The sequence below is a fragment of the Sylvia atricapilla genome, chromosome Z, assembly GCF_009819655.1.
Source record: "Sylvia atricapilla isolate bSylAtr1 chromosome Z, bSylAtr1.pri, whole genome shotgun sequence".
NCBI lineage: Eukaryota > Metazoa > Chordata > Aves > Passeriformes > Sylviidae > Sylvia > Sylvia atricapilla.
The window spans coordinates 77,039,903-77,060,934 of record NC_089174.1 but is presented as its reverse complement, the minus strand read 5'-3'; the positions used below and the strand labels follow the sequence as shown (position 1 = coordinate 77,060,934).

Below are 21,032 nucleotides of genomic sequence, written 5' to 3'. Positions count from 1 at the left end.
TGTGCTCCCCACACATAGACTGTATCTCACATAGCTAATATAACAGCTGCCAAGGCTTTACTCTCAAAACAGGGCATCTTGAAATCATGTGCAAAGGGAAGGAGGGGAGAGGGGAGCACATGTGAGCAAGTTTGTGAAGGAGAAGGATTCAGTTAAGCTTCATACTGCCCACAAAGCTGTACACTGTTTTACTACTGACTCACAGAGTCCGTGTTTTTTGGTTGGGTTTTTTTTTTTGAGATTTTGAACAAAAATAATCTAGATTTCATGAATGAAACTTCAGTCTTAATGCTACTGAGATATCTCAACCCAGAGAAGAGATCTGCAAAATTGAAACACAAAAAGAACAGCTCCATCAGCAAACCTCAAGCTTTGGTGTGGTACAGAGATCATATTCCTCTGAAGAGTAACAGACTCAGAATATTAGAGTAGTGAGAAAAGTGAATAATCTGCAGCTTCAGATGAGAGTGGAAACTGTTCAGGGACATTACTAAGTCACTGATTGGACTCGTGCTGTTGGCTGGCAGAAGACTTTTCATTTGGGAATGCTGAGCAACTGTGTAACTCTGTCAACATACTCAACAACTCAACAAGGAGATAAGAGTGTATTAGTCGCTGCTCAGCCAATAAAAACTATTATTGCCACAAGACTGTATGACATTTATTACTAACAAAAATAAATATTGTGAGTTGATTAGACTATACTAAATTTTGTTTCTTTTACTATTGGCAATGTGTAACTATAAAATGGACAGACTTGCTAAATATTAGACTAGCATTTCATATACCTTCTTTAGCATATTGTTCTATTTTACCATCCCTAAGTTTGTTTATCTTTCTGATAAACTCCAGCAGCTCACCACTAGCCCGTCAGAGGTATATTCCACTTTAACCTTTGGCAAAATAAAAGCATTATCAAAGAAAAAACAGACAAAACCAAAAATCTCATTAAAAGTACCTTAGCATAATCTAATTAATGGATGGAAGTTCAGCACAGTAGCAGTTATCTGATCATCTGGTTTGCTTTTATCCACCTCAGTATAACCCTCAGTGACGATATCTGAAGAAGGACAGGATGCGGTATGGATTGGAAGACATCTCCTTTATTAAACAACTGTTCTCTGAATGGCAGAGTATTTACATTACCTCATGAACTGCATAATACATCTCCACTGTGAAATTTCCAGCGCAACAAAGCAAGTTTATGGGGATAGTTAAGCCAGAGCTCTCCTCTTGCCAGATGTAGGTAGGAGTGAGGCATAATGTGCTAGTTTGTCACATTTTCCCAGATAAAGGATTCTGGTCATTTCACATCAGAGAGACTGCCACATTTCTGTGACTGAGGAAAAGGGTCTTAGGAAAGGAGTGATGCAACCATCCTTATCACAGACAGGTACAACAAGAAGAGAAGAATTCAGACTTAAACCCTGCTGCAGGGGTGGCCGCTATAAGGAAGGTGCAGCCACGCTCATGATAGAAGTTGCAGCCACACTCATGATGTAGCTGCCAGTCTGCAGCTGGTGCTAAGAAGGAGGCTGCAATGTGGTGGTGATAGCTCATTTCTAGTTATGCAAACAGCTACCCTAATCAACTAGCATGTTAGGTGATACATATAGATATAGATACACAAAACGTTTTTTAAGCCAGTTAGCTCTAGTGGAAGTCAAGAGTGACTTAAGCCTGAAGCATGCAGTTGAGACTGCACTCACCAGTTGGTGACTGAGTAGGATCTGGGTGTTTGATTGCTGTCACTGACTTACTGACTTTACTGCCTAAGCTAACATTAGAGGGAAAGGAAAGACACAGTACATCCTGAGTTAACTCTGTCACTGTTTATTCCTCTTTCTTATCAGATTTAGCACTGGCAGCATTAGTAGGGTTTGATGCAGCTGAGGACAGTTGGATGGACACCCTGATACTGGGTGCATAGTATCTAAGAAAATGTCACATATACAGTGAAGGATGTTCAAGGGAGTGGTGTAAAACCTACAGGAGCTCTTAGCCAAACAAAAAGAATATAAGGAGCAAGTATGAGTAAGAACCAATAGAACAAAGGACGACATACAAGAAATTACCATTCCACAAACGCGTTTTCTTCTATGGTTTAAGGGCATAAAGATAGGAAAGACTGAAAAATGCCATGATATCTTCACGTCTGTCCTTCTTGATTAACTGTTCTAATGCATGAATTAGTTTTTGGACAGTAAACCTACAGAAAATGTTTTCTCATGAGGTCTGTACATTTAAATCAAAGGTTTACTATTTTCAAGACACAAATCACTTTGATAAGGATTTGCAGAAGTTCCAATTTGTAACATGCATATTTAAATTCAGGGTTTAGTAGAAAGAAAAATATAAGTATCTTCATCACAGCAAGTAGTTCAGACTAGAGCAATGCTTAATCCTAACATAAAATGTTATCAACAAAGGCCTTTAGAAAAAAAGGTGTATGTTTGTCTTTTTATGTGGAGAGTTTTCCTACAGCCACGCATTGGCAGTGCCAGTGGTGAGAGGGTAATGCTTTATGGCATGTAAAAAACTTTGAGCCAGCAGTTCCCTGGCAGCCAGGAGGGCCAGGTGTGTCCTGGGGACATCAGGGACAGCACGGCCAGCTGGGCAAGGGAGGGGATTGTCCCCTCTGCTCTGAGCTGAGGCAGTCTCACCTCCAGGGCTGGGGGCCACAATATAATACAGATATCTAGCTATTATTTGGAGAACATCCAAAGGTGGGACAAGAGGATGGTGTAAATCTGGAAGTGAAGCTGTATGAGGAGGAGCTGAGGTCACTTGGTCTGTTCAGCCTGGAAGAGACTGGGAGGTGACCTTGTGGTCTTCAGCATCTTCATGAGGGGAAGCAGAGGGGCAGACACTGATGTCTTCACCCCTGCCACCAGTAACAGGACCCGAGCAAACATCATGAAACTTAGTCAGGGGAACTGTAGTTTATCAGGAACAGATTCTTCACGCAGATGGAGGCTAGGCTTTGGAACAGGATCCCTGGGGAAGTGGTCACATCACCAAGCCTGACAGAATTTAAGTGTTTGTACAATGCTGTCAGGCACAGGGTTTTGGGGTGTCCTGCACGGGCCAAGAGTTGGGTTTGGTGATTCCAAGGGGTCTCTTCAAACTCAACATATTTTATCATTCTATGACTTTATGACATACTTTGGATGACACAATGTTTTTTGTTGGTATATCATGAGTGATCTTCTGAAAATTTTAGAATTGTAAAAAAACCCAAATTATGTATTTGCAAGATTTTATCTCCTTTCCATACTAAATACATGCTTTTTTTCTCTTTTAGGAAAATTCCATTGCAGTGTATGTTACCCCTCAAATATCCAGGGCTATGCCCTGTCCTTCAGTTTGAAATGTGGGGATACAATTTTTTTGATGTGTTGGGAGAAACATTGTGGAAGACATTGGAGTGGGTCTTAAAACTGGAAAGTATGTAGGCAGTTTGAGCTAGCACCAACTTAGCATTTGTGAAACAAAGTTTGATGACAGACTCTTGAGGGAAAAAATGTCACCTCAGAGAACAGTTTCATGTATGCAATTTCCTACAACAGGAGCTCTGAAGCAAACTATGGATAAAAAAATGGCTAAGCAAACTGATCTGGACTACAGAGTTTTAAAACATATTTGTTCCACCAAGTATAGCTTTTTCACATTTTTTAAAATAATATTTTTAGATTAGAAAATTTCATTTTCATAAAAAATCTTTCATCTTGCCACTGGTGTTTGTCCTTTTTATAGTACAAATGAAGATAAAAGGTGAAAAGAATTTCAGAGTTATTTTGTGCGTAACAAAAGTAGATTTTCAATAGTAGGCATTAGAAAAGAAAATTGTAAATTTCATGTAATTGCAACTGCTCGACTTCAAATTGCAAAATGCATTTTTGTTTCTTATACTTAAGTCCATAAATAACACCATTTCGCTTTCCCCTTACCCATTGTGCAGATGAAAGACTTAGAAAGAAATGAAAGGATAATATCCAACCGTGATAAATTTCACTCTTTTTTTTTCCACAGCACATAATTTGCGTGTCTTTTGTTTTAAGTAGGAGAATGACATGAAATTATTCACCAGCAAGCAATTTCTTGCTCTTCAGTGGCTGAAAGCTAAGATTATGTCAAAAGCAAATAAAGGGGATATGCTTAAATATATGTTAATATATTAACATGTTAATACATTAATTAATGTTAATCAGCACAAGTTATTATGTACATTTCTATATGTGTGTGTGTGTGTATAATACAATATAAGTGTATATGCACTCAACACCAGTCTGCTCCATCCGATTATTTTTCCAGCTGTGCCTCAGCTGCGCTGAGGTCACTGCCAGCCTCATGGCAGACACTCAGCCTGTGTGTGGGTCACCAGTGGGCACAGTGTCCGGGCGGTGTCCCCAGGGACAGGGCTCCCCAGGACACGTGTCACACGCACAGCATGTGTCTGCCCTCTGTGCCCCAGGACCCTATCAGCTGCTGCATGGCAGGCCATGTGCTTTGGCAAAGAGAGGTAGAGGGTAAATTTGCCTAGAGGCACTTTCCAAATTTGTTCCCTGGTATGCAGCAGATAAAGGATTTTTCTTAAATGATAGAATCAGTATCAAGAGGTCAAAGAAAAGGAGCCATCTGTATGTCAGACTTGTGTTAAGTATGAACATTAGACTAAAATTTTAGATGTGGAAGCAAGAAGGTATGAACACATGCCCTTTAGAAATGTGTGCAGCACTGCTGACATTAACTTAATGGCTTAGTTTGCTTTGAGGTCTTCGTACATTTGCTCATAACATGCTAACGTCCTTTCCAATTTCTTTTCTTTTCCCTCAATGACTCTTAAAAAATGCCATCATATCTCCCATTACAAGACATAATAGAATAAATAAATGCCCAATTTCTAGTGCACTGTAGCTGTAGCTGGCAGATTTTAGATCAGTTGAAGTGTTGAATGGACAAAAAGAGTTCAAAGAAATGGAAGAATTTTTTTCCACTCTGTTGTTTCAGAATGAGAACTACTACTGACATATCTAGTAAATCCAGTAGACAAATATCATGTGAAAATGAAAACTTTTGTATTTTTTGTGCCTTAATTCTCAGTGTTATCTTGAACTGATACTAGCATAGACTCTTTTTAAGGTTCTACCTTAAAACCATCTGAAATGAAACCCTGAATAATTTAATAAGATATGTATATCACAAGAACATCCAGCCCCCATACCCCCCCATATATTTCTAGTAATGGCCAAAGTAATATTGCACAGCTCAGGATGTGCTCTGGTGTTATGGCATTCCTAAAGTCTTTGCCCAGACCCACTTTCCAAGAACTACCTCCCATGTGTTAACGGCCACACATGAAGAACGCTGAATCAGTTCTTAATTCTGTTTTAATTTGAAAATAAATTTCTTTTCATGGTTCTGAGTATTTTGGCTGGTACTAAAATCTGCAAACAAATTCCATCTAAATAGAGAAGTAAACAGTGTGATAAAGTTCTTAAAATCACAAAATGTCTGCTGGAAACTGAGGCTCTATCATCTCATAAATAGTATCTCCTGACAGCTGTTTTCTTGTCAAAGATCATGAACTTGAGCAGTCTGCAGCAGGGGAGAAGGGGACAGTTAAAATGACACCTTAGAAAAAGCAAGAAAGAAAAGCAAAGAGAAGCATCTTTCATGGAAGGCTCTCTGAATTCTTTCAGATGTGTAACCATAATCTTTCCAACATGAACATTAAAAAACATCTTTCATATAATTTTTCACAAATGCTGTACTTTTTAAAGGGTGAGGGTAATCAAAGTGTTTCCTAGCATACTTTCCTCCCTGCCTCCATAGACATAAGCCAAAAATGCAGGAAAAACTGATTTTGTATGCCTTGACAAGTTTACAAAACACAGATCATCAACAGCTCAAAGGCCCTTAGACTCCCTCAGCCTTATGTGTTTTGTAAGGACGCATCCCTGAACCTGAGATTCAGCAATGTGAAATTCTCAAATTTTGAATAAATGCACAAGGGAGCCCTCCACAGCAGCGCCTTCAGCAGTCACCAGACTGTGATAAAGATATTGTGGGACAAACATTTGCAGTAGGGACAACATTTACAGGTGTAGAGGAGCAACTTAGAGTGAGTGTAAAAAACTGCATACCATGTGCTGTATCTCCATACATCCTTCAGACCTAGAGAAATTTCACATCTAGGGTTACAACCTGGAACAGAAAACTTCAGCCTTTTAGATCATGTTTTAGATACCTGTTATTTCTGAGCTAGGTAAGATATTGCACTAGAAACATGATGAGTATAAGGATATTTCAACTCCTTCCAATTCAGTCATTCGATGTCTAGAAAAGCATTTGTACAAACAGGTTTAACTGCAAATCAGAGACATTCATTTCCCTGGCACTTCTATAGAACTCAGCATACTGAGTTGGTACCAGCACAAAGCCTTCACCATCTCCTTTTTATCATAAGGGACCACTGCCAAAAAGACCACAACTTATGTGGATTTAAACACAAAATGAAAAGGGCGATAACACCTCCTAGTGAAATGTATAGAGGGAAAAGGCTAACAAATGTAGATGTTACAGGTGGTAGTATAAAACAGGAAATAATGCAAGTACTGTGACATTACAGCTGAACTAAAAAATACTCACTGAGGTGGCATGGAGCAACTCTCAACATTCATCTATTTCCCTTTCAAATGAATTAAAAGGAATTTCTAAAGAAAATAGATCCCATTAGGCCACCTTCTTGAAATGTGGACACTGTCTTAAGGATTCAGCTAAATGGGAAGTTTTGGTTAATTGGTTATAACGTTTTTCTACTTTAAAACTCAGGCAAGCAGAAAATTATGCCCCTTTAAATTCTTATTTAAAGGAAATACATCTATTCCCAAAATCCTCATCTTTTTAGGATGGCATGACTAAAGCACATAAAGCTATTTCAAGGTGCATACCTTGCAGCATTAGCTGCATTGCTGAAAGAAAAAGCCTCTTAGTAAAGGCAGCTTCAGCAGCTGGTGAGAGTTCCATAGGAGACCTGCCGAGTCAAAGCATGTTTGATTTGCTGTTTTTGCTATCAGACAGACTCTCAGCACAAATCCAATCTCTCTGAATTCTTGGCTACATATTACATATATAGGTGCCAATAGATTTAAATAAAATTATGGATACTGATTTTTTTAATATAAAATGTTAATAGTAACATTGGCTGCAGAATTTTTTACAGCTGAATGCTGACTTGGATATGGCATCTAGAGGCACAACTATTATTCATCTATTTCTGTAGTTAAAAAGGAGAATGTCAGTCATATTTCAGGCTGCAGAAAATGTCGTTTCATATAAAAAAATCTTCCCAGCACAAATTTTAAACCAAAGTCTTTATCCAAACCTAAAAGGTACCTGTAGAGTTATTGTCCTAACTGCAGTGCAGTTTCTAGATCAGGTCTTGAAGCTGATGTGATGTGATTTGAACTTGGATTTGACCTGTTATGCATGTATATGAAATGGCACTACTGCTTAGAGAGGCACAATTATCACAGACAAAAGTACTTTCAGCCCAAAGGGATTTAAAAGCTCCTGCTCTCTTTTCCCATAACTTTCAGGAAGACACAGATACCTGCACATAGCTATTCTTGTTTTTCTGCAGCATTGGTAATTGCCAGTTTTTTCTAACTTTTCTCACATTCAGGAGCAAGCTGTGCAATTACTAAGAAAACTGAAGCCAGGGCTGATCAAAATTAATTATGAGCTGTGAGATGGGAATAATGAAAAAAAAAGAAGAACAGCAACTGGGCTTATGACATTAAAAATACAAATAACAGGCAAATCTACATCTTATCCTGACAAGTGAGGCCCTCAGCATATCTGTCATTCCTTTCACCATGCAGATGACTTCTCAGTAGCTCTCAATACATAATGCTGCAATCCCTTATTCCCACTAAATTTCTATAAGAGCTGTCAACTCTTTGTAAAACTTCTAGATAAAAATGATTGAAAAATCATATTTCATAATGAATCTATAAGAACTCCATAGCTTTAAAATATTTTCTTGCTTCATTTTAAGGTGACTTTTTTCTTTTTAATTAGCATGAAGCCTGGTTACTTTTTACAAGGAGAGAGAATGCCAAACATAACAGGTCTAGGAGACTGGAAAACAAACAGGTGGGAAAATTAATAATAAGTACTCATATTTACACTTGCTATAAAAGAAGTCTTTGTGTTAGAGGAGGAGAGATAATACATGGTATGCCATCTGGTTTGCCTGGAGATGAGACAATGAAATTTTCAGATCACAGCTGGTCCTAAACAAGACATTATCAACCCAGTGCTAGAATAGAATCAGCCCATGGACAATGAAAAGCAGAGCAAAGCAAGAAAGTGCTTCATGTGGCAGGGCCAGGAAGCAGTGATGCCGGCAGCCACATCTGCAGGTTCACCTGGGAGATTTGTGTACTCCTTTATTCCCTGGTTTTGTTAACATTTTGCAGCAGCATCTGTGAATTAACACTATCAGCTACATTCTGTTAGGTAGAAGACTCTGTCTCATGGTGTTGAACAGACACCAGTACTCACAAATATGTAACAGCAAGTACTTACACGATGTTTCCAGCTTGTATAACAAGGGCAAAACATCCCTTTGTCATAACAACTCACAGGGAGCAAAGGTTCTTTTCTCTTGCAGTGTGAAGAGATTACACTTAGATATGTTCAATTGTCCAAAGGTGGTTATTGAATCTATACTACTCATGCAAGCTTATAGATTCTCTCAAAAATGAAAGGAGCTGCTCATAAGAGCAATTTGGTGTAGAAGCATACAGATAATTTGATGCAGAAAAGATAATTTGATGCAGACTTTCAAATCCAAAGTCTGGATTTGCCCCTTTCCCCTGGAATACTGTGAATGACTACATCCCTCATGCTTACACGTGAAATGTTAAGCAATCCAAGATCCCATTTCACTGCAGCAGAGTTTAGCTAAGGTTTTCAATTATTTTCAGAGTGATAAACGGCCAATCTTAGACAGACTGAGAAGAACTCCAGGTGTTGAGAGGGAAAGTGCTCAATGGGTTCTGTGACACCTTCTACGACAGCAATAAGTAGAAGAGTATGAAAGAGAGAAAATGCTTTTTCTTGGATGGTTTAATGCCTTGTAACAATTTCTGTTAGAAATAGGCATCACAACATCATTACTTTTTAAGTTTGAATCATGCTTCCAACGTTGTCTGTCCTGAAAGAACTACAGACTAGAACATATCTTTAAATTTTAAAAAGCCAAAGAAATATACGGAACAAATCACACAAACTCCGAACAAAGTCCTCTTTCAAACACAGTTGTCCCATGGGAACTACATGCAAGAGCGCATGTGGAGCACACATGACAAATGTTATTCATATCACTCAGAAAATTGCTGGAGGCCTCTGGGATATTAAAATAACTCTTAAAGGGGAAAAAAATCATTGAGGGAAACTCTGGCTTTCCTTTTATATTAGCTTTACTTAAAAAAGCTTTAGATGATCTGAATGCTGACTGACCCATGTGTGATTAAAATATCTCTGCTTTTATGGAGACATCTGGACATTCACATAACACCAGGTCATACAAATTCCAGCCATTCTAGGGGTTCCACTATTCTGATAAAGTTTGCTCATTTTAACACTTGATTCACAGGACTGACAGAACAATTTACACCCAGCTATAGATAAAAAATTAAATTAAATCCTCAAACATGGTATCTCATTTTTTTCCATAAAATATGGGAACATTTTATGGTATCTTAGCTGTTAGCTTCCACATTAGCACATTTCTGGTTTAAGAAGTATTAATTACTTGCATTAACTGAAATTACAGAAAACACAATGGTTATAGTTAATTATATGTAAAACATTTTAAAATATTCATTGTCTTTCCTACTAAACCATAACCACCACCATATATTCAGGTATAGAAATACTTGAGCATTTTATCTGGATTTCCTTTTAAATTTGCCAAATGAATTTACACTGTCATAGCAGATAAGTGATATCACGCATACTCTCTGAGTATTTATTTAATATAAATTTCAATTTTTACTTACCAATCCTGCACAGCATTGAAAGAGTCTTCATTTGTGATGTCATACATTAAAATGAAGCCCATTGCACCCCGGTAGTAAGCTGTGGTAATTGTTCTGTACCTCTCCTGGCCCGCTGTGTCCTGAAGCAATAGCAGGACAAAAAACAAAATTTTTACATTGCACATGTATTGTAAATTAAATTAAGAACTTTTTTGTTTTCTTTTATAAAAAAAAAAAAAAAAAAAAAAGTCTGAAAAGAGTTATTGTATACCTTTGCAATCCTGAGAATAAGTAGAAATAGGAGAACTCTGTATTGGATCATAATAGGGGGACACATCAATTCTGTCATGAGAGGGGAGTGCAGAGCAGCAGAAAAGCATGGCCCCCCTGTCAGACCACATATCCTGAGTCATTAGTGATTCATTTCATTCACACTGAGAGCTGGGTAAAAGCTTTCTCTTCTGCTCCCTCCCAATGTGACAGAAGTAAAATGTGGATAAAATGCTGGAACAAAATAGTATCCTCAGGACCTTCATTACAAGAAGATGGCTCCTGAAGCCAGGAAACATCTTGAATAAAAAGGAGATGTCTAATTGTTCTGTTTGTGTAATTTTAACCCACCAAAAGTGTTTTTTGCTGACAAAAAATCCAAACAAACAAACAAACAAAACCTGTATGGCAGTGCTCTAAAAACAAGGATATTTGGCAAAAGAAGAAGAAATTTCCTATCAGTCTCTTAACTCAACCCAGTTTTCTCCCTCATCTTAATCAACTGTATTTAAAACAAGAAATGTAGAAATGTAAGATTTATCTCCTGCTCCTTGCTTTCTTTATTTCCATTAAAAACTTTTTAGGGTAGCAACTAACTTTTAATATATTTAATGCAATTTCTAGCATAGTGTTTGGTATAGAGAAAAAAAGGTTGGCACCAGATTTCATTAATGCTTTTATAAATATAAATATTTCATGGCAGGTGCCAAGAGGATGGTACCAGACTCTTTTTGGTGGTGCCCATTGACAGTACAATGAGCAATGGCCATAAACTAAAACACAAAAAGTTCTACCTCAGCTTGAGGAAGAACTTCTTTACACTGAGGGTGGTACTGGAGCAAGTGCCCAGGCAGGTTGTGGAGTCTCCCTCTCTGGATATGCTCAACACCCACCTGGAAGTGTTCCTGTGTCACCTGCTCTGGGTGACCACACTGGCAGGTGTTTGGTCTCCAGGGGTGCTTTGCAACACTAAGGAATCTGTGATTCTGTGCAAAAACCACCTACGTCTGCATTAAAATTGAGAAACAACAGCAATAACTGAAATACAAGAAATCCGTAACTATTTCATGTTCCAGCATACCTATTTAATAATTTTAAGCCATTAATATTAATAGCATTTCAGGAGACATATGTCAGTGCAATCCTGTAATTAACGGATCATCTGTGCATATTTAATTTTAACAAACTTTGAAAATTATTATAATTATTTCCAATTTTTTTAATTGCTAGGAAATAGGTTACTTTACTAAACAGAAAAAAATCTATATAATTTACCTTCCTAAAAAGACTAACCAGTAAAAAACATATTTTGTATGTTTTCTGAAAAAAATTCTAGGCTAGAAGTACTCCCTTGTGTACAAAAGAAAAATAGATTAGGTGGGCCTCCATTCCTGCATATATCTCATTCATTTAATAAACTAAGAAAATAAGAAAAAAAGATTCTACATGCAACAGAAAACACTTTTAGATAAAAAAAAATCCAAGATCATTACTGAAACTAACAACCTTAGGTAGAATATATGATTCCTATTCACCCAGGATTACAGTATCTTCTGCTTTGATATAGTTTCAGTGATTCAAGATGGAAAGCTAAAGTAATAGTTAGACTTTAGCAGGTCTCACATGAAGTTAGATTACATCTCTGTGGGAAAGACCAGACAGAGCTAAACTTTTTCTGTTTATGCTCTCAACTGGCTGAGCCTCCAGTAGCTGTGGTCTGGAGCTTGGATAGCTGCTCCCAGATTTTCTGGTGTTTCTGAATATTAAGGTATTAAGATGCTCTCTAAGTCTGTGCATATTTAATTTATGAAAAAAACCTTTACTTTGACTTTTTTTGTTTGTTGGTTTGGTATTTGTGTTTGTGCAGGTCTTTGTTGGTGGTGGTTTCATTTAATGGATTTGTTATTAGACAAATAAAGACATCTGGGAGAGATAGAAGCAAAATATGGCCCACAGCAAGCATTCAACCTGTACAGAAGAGAGAGGATTTTCAAAAAAACTTTTATCGGTGTCTATCCACTTGGTTTTCAGTTAGAGACATGTTTGATCAGTATGTATGATAGCATGACAAGCAGGAGGACACTCTTACTGAAGACAATCTTATTTTGCACTGGGTGGTTTCCACTGAAGCCCACCTGCAGATAAGAATGAAAAGCCCTAGCAATAAAGCCATTAGTCAATGATGCATTCTGTCCAAGACACCAACTATTTTCTGTGTAGTGTAAAGCCATGTAGGGTGTGCTTAGGAACTTCAGATTATAAAAATAAATAAGGAAAATAAAACGAGTTTAAAGGACAAAAAATCAAGATGGAAGTTCTTAAATGATTTTACACAAAGAAAGAAGAAGCTGCAGATAAAGATCCAAACACTGACTGACTTTGGGACAGAAGATGTTTGTCTAGACCCAAGCAATGGATTTGTGTCAGCTGGGGAAGGAACCAGATATTTGGAGTTGTTCTCAAATTCTGATTCACTTTTTCTAAAGTCACAGCTATGTTAATAGGATGACAAAAAGACATTTTCTAAAGTGGTATTTTAGTATATATGACATAGATGGATAACCATTAATAAAGGGCAGTACATTATTTCCAGATATAGATAATCACATTCCTCTTGATAATATTTTATATTCACTTGCTATGAGGAAGAAATTAAATTTTTAATAGGCCTAATGCATAATATATGCAGTAAAGTGTTTATGATTGTGTAAGAAATGAACCCAAATATAAATAATCAATGTGTCAAAACTTTTGTGTTCCACACATTTATAAGCATGTTCTTTATATTCAAAAAAGAGTATCTTCAGAAATGCCCTAAGGATAGGTCCTTTTATATGACCATTAAGGAACTTAAATACCATTTGACAGGAGGCACACTAGAAAAAGAATATATTTTAATATTAAGTATTATATTTTATTACATTCATTTTTTTATTTGAAGTGGATAATACAACTATGTACATGGTCTTTCTGTTTATTAGCTCCTATTATTACAGAAAAACTATGCAAAAAAGAACTGATTTATATATTTTATCATATTTATAGTGATACATCAATATGACTGTATCCTTGGGTACTGTTATATACCTGTACTTGAAGAAAACCTTTTCCAATTCAGGTAGATCTTCTGTCTGCTGCTACGTTATCTTAGTCTATTTGGCAAGATCACAGAATTAATCGGATGACTGTCTTCTTAGATTTAAATTCTAGAATATAACATCTGTATTTGCACTGACTGATGTTTATTTCTAAGCAAACTAAATAAAATAAGCCTGAGGAAGAATAAAATTTGGGCTATTATTGACTGGCATTTTAAGCAAGGCAGTTCATTTTTATCTTTGATGAGCAGAAAATAAGACACATAGAGCATGTTGGGGACTTAGTCATTCATGTAGTTAATGTCTGTTAAGAACAGAGGATTGTTCATTAAATGAGTGGAAATGCAGAGGGGAATAAATGAGGGTGAGGGAATACTTTATGAAAACTACTACACACAAAAGACAAAAAAGAGGTATTTTACAAATCTTAGGAAAAAAAACAACACACACACACGCACACAAATCGCAGCAGCTACAAGAAATATTTTCAAATAGAGAATTCACTTTCATAAATTCAGTTTTTAATACAGCTGCACTATTCCATTAGCTTCTTTTTAGCTGATCCTTTCTTTCTGAATCTTTTTTAGCAAGCTTCAGATTTTAATTATTAAGTCACATTATTATAAGGTTTAGTGGTCACAATACTTGAGAAATTGTCCATTTTCTGAGCATTGTATATTGCATACAAGCTAATAGTCCACAGTCTTGAGTATCTGAAAGACTGATACTTGCACAGATTTCATGTTTCGATGCCTCTAGTATGCTTTGTTGGCCTTCTTTTCTTAACTGATTTTTTCATGTATAATAGAAATGAGTCATCTGCAAATATTTTCATGCTCCAGATCCTGATATGTATGATTTCATATTAGAAAAATTAATTGTTTTGCAAGTGATCCAATAGCTAAAAGGACCAGTAAAGTTTTTCTATCAGTAAAGGTCTTGAAGAGGGTACATACATCTGTAGACAGGAAAATGGTAGAGGTATAGATTGCAGATTATCTGGTTCTACCTCTTGATGAAGATAGCAATCTGGTATGCTTTTAGCCAACTCTCATTCTTCCTGATCATACATGTATCAAATAGTAGGTAAACAAATAATTCTATATTCCCTTGGTTCTTCATTTGAGTTAAACTTGTAAATTTGACATACAATAAACAATAAGCAAAGATATATTATTTGTTTGTATTGTAACTGCATGAACCAGTGTTTGTCCTGTTTTCCTCTCTTTAATAATGTTATGGAAAATTTCCTACAGATTCTAACTGTTACTGTGGAACTGCTGTATCATTAGAGGCTTTAGTGTATGGGGAATGCACCAGCTGCTGACAACAATGTTCCCAGATGAATGGAGAGATATCATGTAATAGCCATCTGTGTAACCAGAAACAGGAAGGACAGGAAGCCAGCTGACCCAAGAGGAATTGTATGTTTCACATGAAGTTAAGAGTTTAGTGGGCTAGAAAGTCTCAAAATACAAACCAAGGTTCTGAGAGTAGTCCTGAAGATAATATTTAGTATCTTGCAAAGTACAATTATCTAACTCAACAGAAGTAAACTTCTCCTACTGTCAAGTCCTGCTAAGTTAGACTTAATCAAGGACTTGCCATACCAGCTTAAAATACACCAGTGGTTTTGAAATGGGTTAAATCAGACACTTGAATTCATCTGCTGCATGCCCTCCCTCTCACCCTTGCCTAGCACTGCACCACTGACAGGAACAGTATTTTATGCAAATAACTTGCAAGTGGAGTTGCTCATTATTATCAGACAGTTCTGAAGGTGAAAACAAACAGCATTTGGCAGCAAGAACTTTTAATGAGCCTGTCATGAGAGTTCAGCCTGCAAAAAGCAGATTTATTTTTTAGCATGCTTGAGAGACTCTGTGCTTCTGCATTTCTGTTCTGTACGCCAAAGATACAAACATCTTTTTTAGATCCACTTCCTCGCTACAAATTTTACTCATATCATAATACAGCTTATTCTATGTACCAAAAATCTGGCAAGAGTAGAGAAGGATTTCTGGGATGGTGTTTATACCTCTGCTTCACATCGACACTATTTGAAGACAAGGCAAATAGAAAGATAAAATTAGAAATGTAAGTTAGGTGAATGGTCACTTTGCAGGCCAAAATTTCTGTTAAGGTAAACAAAATGGGCAAAACAATCAAGAACCTCAACTTCCTAATGAGTTTCATTTTTCTTTCCTGCTGTTGCTATCCAAAGCCCACAAAAAAAACCCACAAAAACCCACACAAAACCCACAAAGAAAACCCCCCAAAATCAGCAATCTCAAAACAAAATAAAAACAAACAGAAAATACACACAAAAAAAACCAAAACAAAAAAACCCGCAGAAACCAAAAAACTAAACCAAACAAAACCAACCAACCAACCAACCAACCAAAAAAACCCCCCAAGAAACCCATACACAAAAAACCAAAAAAAAACCAAGAAAAAACCCCCCAACAAAACAACACCCAAAGCACCACCAAACCAAAACCCTCACAAACTCCAAAAAAGTTATTCAAGGAGGGCAGGGGGTGAAGGGGACGGGGGGGGGGGGGGGGGGGGGGGGGGGAACGACAAGAGATGACTTTTGCAAAAAACCCCTTGAGATGAGAAGAAAACCTCCGGCAGCCTGCTGCTAATCACCCAGGAAGAGAGCTGTGGATTTATATCAGAAGCAACTGAGTGGGACACAGGGAAAGAGGACAGGGGGAAAAGCTGCTGCAGCAGGAGGAGGTGATTATCCCAGGAGCACTCTCTCAACAAACAGCACTTTCAACCGGAAGTGTTAGGCACATAAAAGCCCTGACATATGAGCACTAACAAGGAAAGGAAAACCAGCTCAAAACACTTATTTTAGCTAACATATGCACAAAAGATGTAACAGAGTGTATTGCAAATTCAGTCTTTGCTTATGTACCTATTTCTTGTCAGCAGATCTTTTCAAATTTCTCATGGCTTTGGTTTCGCTGGAAGTGTCTTTTATATGTATAAATATATATCTGTGAATGCACACGTGTTTGTATAAATAAAATATATAAAACACATGTCATATATATTTTTACATATATAAAATATATTTTACATATATAAAATATATGTTTTATATATATATAGGCGTTTGGAGCTTGTAAAAGCCAGCTACTGAGTTTGCCAGTGCATACTTGCTAATGTTATGTGCTAGTCCTTAGAGCTCACCTCAAAATCAGAGCTGATGATTCCATCCTCAAACAGGAGGAATGCAGGAACATAGTAGGGCTAGATGGAAATATCTGGGGTCAGAGCACTGGGGAGAAGCACTATTCCAAAAGTGGCCAGCAAAAAGGGGCCTGTGGGGGTCTGTCCTGGCAGGAAAAAGGTACAGCAGAGCCTGCACTGAGAGACTGGCTCCTAGAAAGCTCCAGGCTAGCACTGGAAAAGTGTATTACTGCCAGATTAACTTTCTCTCACTCCATCTGTGGAACTGCTCATTATGCCTGAAATCAATACAATTTTAAATTTTCTGCTCTTCTTCTTTCCTGTTCTTTCTTCTCTCTCCTTTATTTTTAAGACTCACATAATATATTCATTCTCTGCAGTTCAACTATCATCCCTTCCTAAAGCACAAAATTTAGGAGAGCAGTGTAGCCCTGTCTCCTTTCTGGTCCAGTGGAACTTGACCTCAGCTGCCATCAGTTCTGGCCTCAATTTTTGAGCGCTGCTGCTAGTTAAATGCATGCCTCCCTCTTTTCCCACCACAGGCTGTAGCTTTCTCCTGGTCCTATCTTCATTTTGACTGTCATTTGTCCCAATTTTCTGGATGTGAGGATCAATTCCTTTTGTCCTTCTTCCCCCCTTTTGGACTTGCATTGGATCAGCAGAACTTGGCATTATCCTCAAAAGTAAAACAAATTAAAGTACTCCCTTATATTTTAACCAAACTTCATGTTAAGTCTTAAGAACTTCTTTCTGGAAAGGTTCAGGTTTTGCTTTCAAGATCTTTTTTTTCCCCTATTTTATGAAAAGTGTTACAAAATCAAAGGTTATATGCTGTTACCAAAACCTCATAATGGAAATAATGAATTTATAATATTTAATTTTCACTTAATGTAGTATTGCTAGTATATTTTAGAAGTCACATTGAAAGTTAAATAAATATTGGAGCGCAGCTTGTCACTACATCTACAGAATAAATGAAGTAATAACTTTCTATTTGTATTATTTTGAAATACTTGTAAATAAGACTGTAAAAATTTCCTCAAATTTTTCAGAAAAACAATGAAGCAACAGAGACCTATTCTGAAAAAACCCCAGTTCTATACAATCTAAACCAGCAAAGCTGTGAGAAGTATATTTTTTTTTTTTACAGGCAGTTTATTATCATATGGGAAGCAGCACATGGGAAAAAGTGGTATTCTTAGATTTGTCATTTGTTGTTTTTCAAAGCTCCTGCTCCCAGGCTTAAGATCATACAAAAACAGCAATTTTTTTTTTCTTCTTTTTATTTTTTATATTCAGAGACCAAAATGTGTCCTGGTGCCTAATGAAAAACAAACAAACAAACAAACAACACTACACCAAACGAAAAATTTTAACATAAACTGAAATTAATGTATTATCAATAAAATTTTTACTAGAACCAAAATCATTTCAGAATGCTGAAATCTGATACCGAATTCTTGAAAATCTTGAGAGGATCAGAACAACCTGCATTTCAATGAAAAGAGGAAGAGAAATAAGATCTACGATAACATTACAAGGAACAGTAATCTTAGAAACCTCAAACTGACTACAGACAACCCTCAGACTTGAGTGAAATTCTCCTTAAGCTCCAGGAGTACACTTGGTAATTTGGACACTAAACTGTGGCCATGACACTTACAATGGGATAGGTATAGTTTGGAAAGGTCATTCTTAATGCCATAAAACCCATGCTTATTCCTGTTATGAAAAGATGTAGAGTTGTTTCATCCACAGATGAAACACACAGAAGCAGAGATGCCTTTCATTTAGCAGCGAGTGGAGAAAAAAAACTGATCTTGTTAGAAGTTTACAGAGAGCCAAGTTGACTACTATCATATAAACAAAGAACAATGTTGAGGGATATTGGAATTCCAGAGTACACTCCTCTTTTCCATTTCTATGCTATGATTATATAGTTTTAAATCTTTTTGATTAACCACTTCTGTCTAAAATGTTTTATTCACATAATAATAACCCTTTATCTTTCTCTTCCCCTTTTTATTCAGTCCTATTCTGCATCTCTAACAGCTTGCTCTATTAATATTCATTACTCATATTTAATTAACTTACCCTTATTATTCAGGATGAATTTGGATCTATAGGTAGAAAAAAGTTTGACCAGACATTTTGATAACAGTTCTATGCTTGTGGCTCATTGCACTGAAAAAATCTGCATAATAGCATCATCATTTTACAATATTATGCAAATTTTTGTCCAGTGATTAGTTAACAGTACCTCTTGGTTATTGAGAGTTATGAAAATAACTCTTTCCTCATGACAATGATGAGCTTAGTACATTTTGTTCTGCGTCTTTTTTAGAAGCACAGTCTTACAACACTCCAACTCTATGAGAAAAATTATCTCATAGTAAACATTTTAAAACCATAAACCAAGCACTCTTGCCAGAAACTCACTCCCCATCTCTACTTTTTCTTGTGATAAACCTCTGTATTTAAATCTGAAGTGACGTTTCTCTCATTTGGAACAAATGACAGAAAAATTCCTATTAACTATTAATAACCTTCCAAACCTACCCAGGAGTAAATAAATGCACTTCTAGTCAGAATATTAAGTTTAAAATACATGTTTAAAGGATCACTGGAATTATTATGAACTTTTACTTTTCTCACATTTTTTATAAAAATTCAAATCCCTAAAAAAGGAAGAGGACAACTTGCAACACAGAACCGGACATATTTTACCTACTTTAAGTAGGAAACTATAAATGCAATATTGCTGGAAAGGTTCAGGCACGGCAGAAGTCCAATCCCATGCAGAACTTGTATGAGGACTGGTAAAAGGCAGAGCTTTGTGCTTTAGAATACCTGCTGAATAAAAGTACTGAGCTACAGTGTGGTCAATGCTACAACAGTTTCTTTATACCTTGGCAAAAAAATGCTGCTTTAGAGCTGTCTGGAAGTCCTTGTAGGAGGATCGATACATAACTTTTGTATGCTCTCTCTATGTCTGTAGCACTGTTGTTTCCTGAGGCAGGCATAAAGAAACTCTGGAAGTTCTTGTCTTATTGCATCTTAGGCAGGTATTTTATATTCTCAGGCTCAGCACTTGGTATTTTCTGAAGAACTTCACCAGTGATGTATCAAAAGCAGAGAATGTGCCATTCTCCTCCAGCATCACAGTTCCTTCATGTATTTCCTGGGACTGTTCCCTCCACAGAACTACTGAGACGTGTGTTTTCAGGACACTCTCCACCAATCTCTCTCTTCCACTTTTAACTCCTTTGCTTTCGAACAGTTTTTATCCTTTTTTTACTGCACAGGAGTCCACCACAGCTTTCAGACAGTTACTGGCACAAAGGTGATTGAAAAAAGACCAGCAATCTGGCTTCAAGTCCTTTAGACTTAAAATGAATACTCTAGTTCTTTCAAAGCCAATCTTTAATCACCAAATCCTGCAAGGTGCTGCAAAAAATTTTTTCCTTACCCTTATTTATTTTAGCTTCCTTGTGGAAGAATTATGAGGACACATTCCCTATAATATAAAGATAATTTTGTTATCAATATGCTGCTAGAATTATCTACACATAAGATTTATCTATTAATTTGGGGAAACTCTAAATTGGATTGAAGTCACCAAAATCAAAGGAAGATGGAATTCTTAGATACATTATAAGCACTCCTAAAATCTCTTCACTAAGGAAAGAAAGTTTTAAGATGCCAAGTAGAATCAGCTTTATGTGAGACTGGGGTTTTGTCCAAGAAACTATTATTTTCATCCAAAACAAAAGGATATTTTGTTCTCTGGCTAACCAATAAATACCTCTGAACTATGGCTGCATATTGAAAACTCATGCTTAGAACACTTCTCTATTGTCCAGGTATTTGATGAGAGACATATAATTGAAGAGAGCACAGATTATTCTAACAAGAAAATAGTTATTTACCATGAAAACATGTCAGCAGGTGACGGTTTGATGCACCCCCACCAGTCATCTCTGTTTTTTTTTTATGGTTTATTATCTGAAATTAATAAAGAGCAAGTTGTAAAAAGAAGTTAAATATGTCAGGTCTATGGATCTTGTATTATTTCAAGTACAGTGCCTTGTATTTGCATTCTCTTCGTAAGGAATTCTGGCATAAAGTGGCATAATTAAGTCAGATATCATCTAAATTGCTGTTTAATTTGGCCCTTGGTCTCTCTTTTTTCCTTAGGTCAGATCTTTTGAGAGCTCTGTGCCTAGCATATGTATAAGCATATTCAGAAATTTAATGACTTTGTAATTTTAAAATCAAACTCTTGAGAAAAAACACAGTCTTACCAGAAAGCATAACTGCCAAACCTAGGAATGGAAGAAAACAAAAGGGAAAGGGAAGGGAAAGGGAAAGGGAAAGGGAAAGGGAAAGGGAAAGGGAAAGGGAAAGG

General features: G+C 36.7%; 1 protein-coding gene across 1 annotated transcript in view; it reads right to left on the bottom strand.

Moving 5' to 3' along the window:
* The window catches only part of RAB3C (RAB3C, member RAS oncogene family), a 126,114-nt gene that overhangs the window by 56,747 nt on the left and 48,335 nt on the right, over nucleotides 1–21,032 (bottom strand). Inside the window, exon 3 of the mRNA XM_066339791.1 lies at nucleotides 10,074–10,192. Coding sequence (XP_066195888.1) covers nucleotides 10,074–10,192 — 119 coding nt within the window. The remainder of the gene's footprint in view (nucleotides 1–10,073; nucleotides 10,193–21,032) is intronic.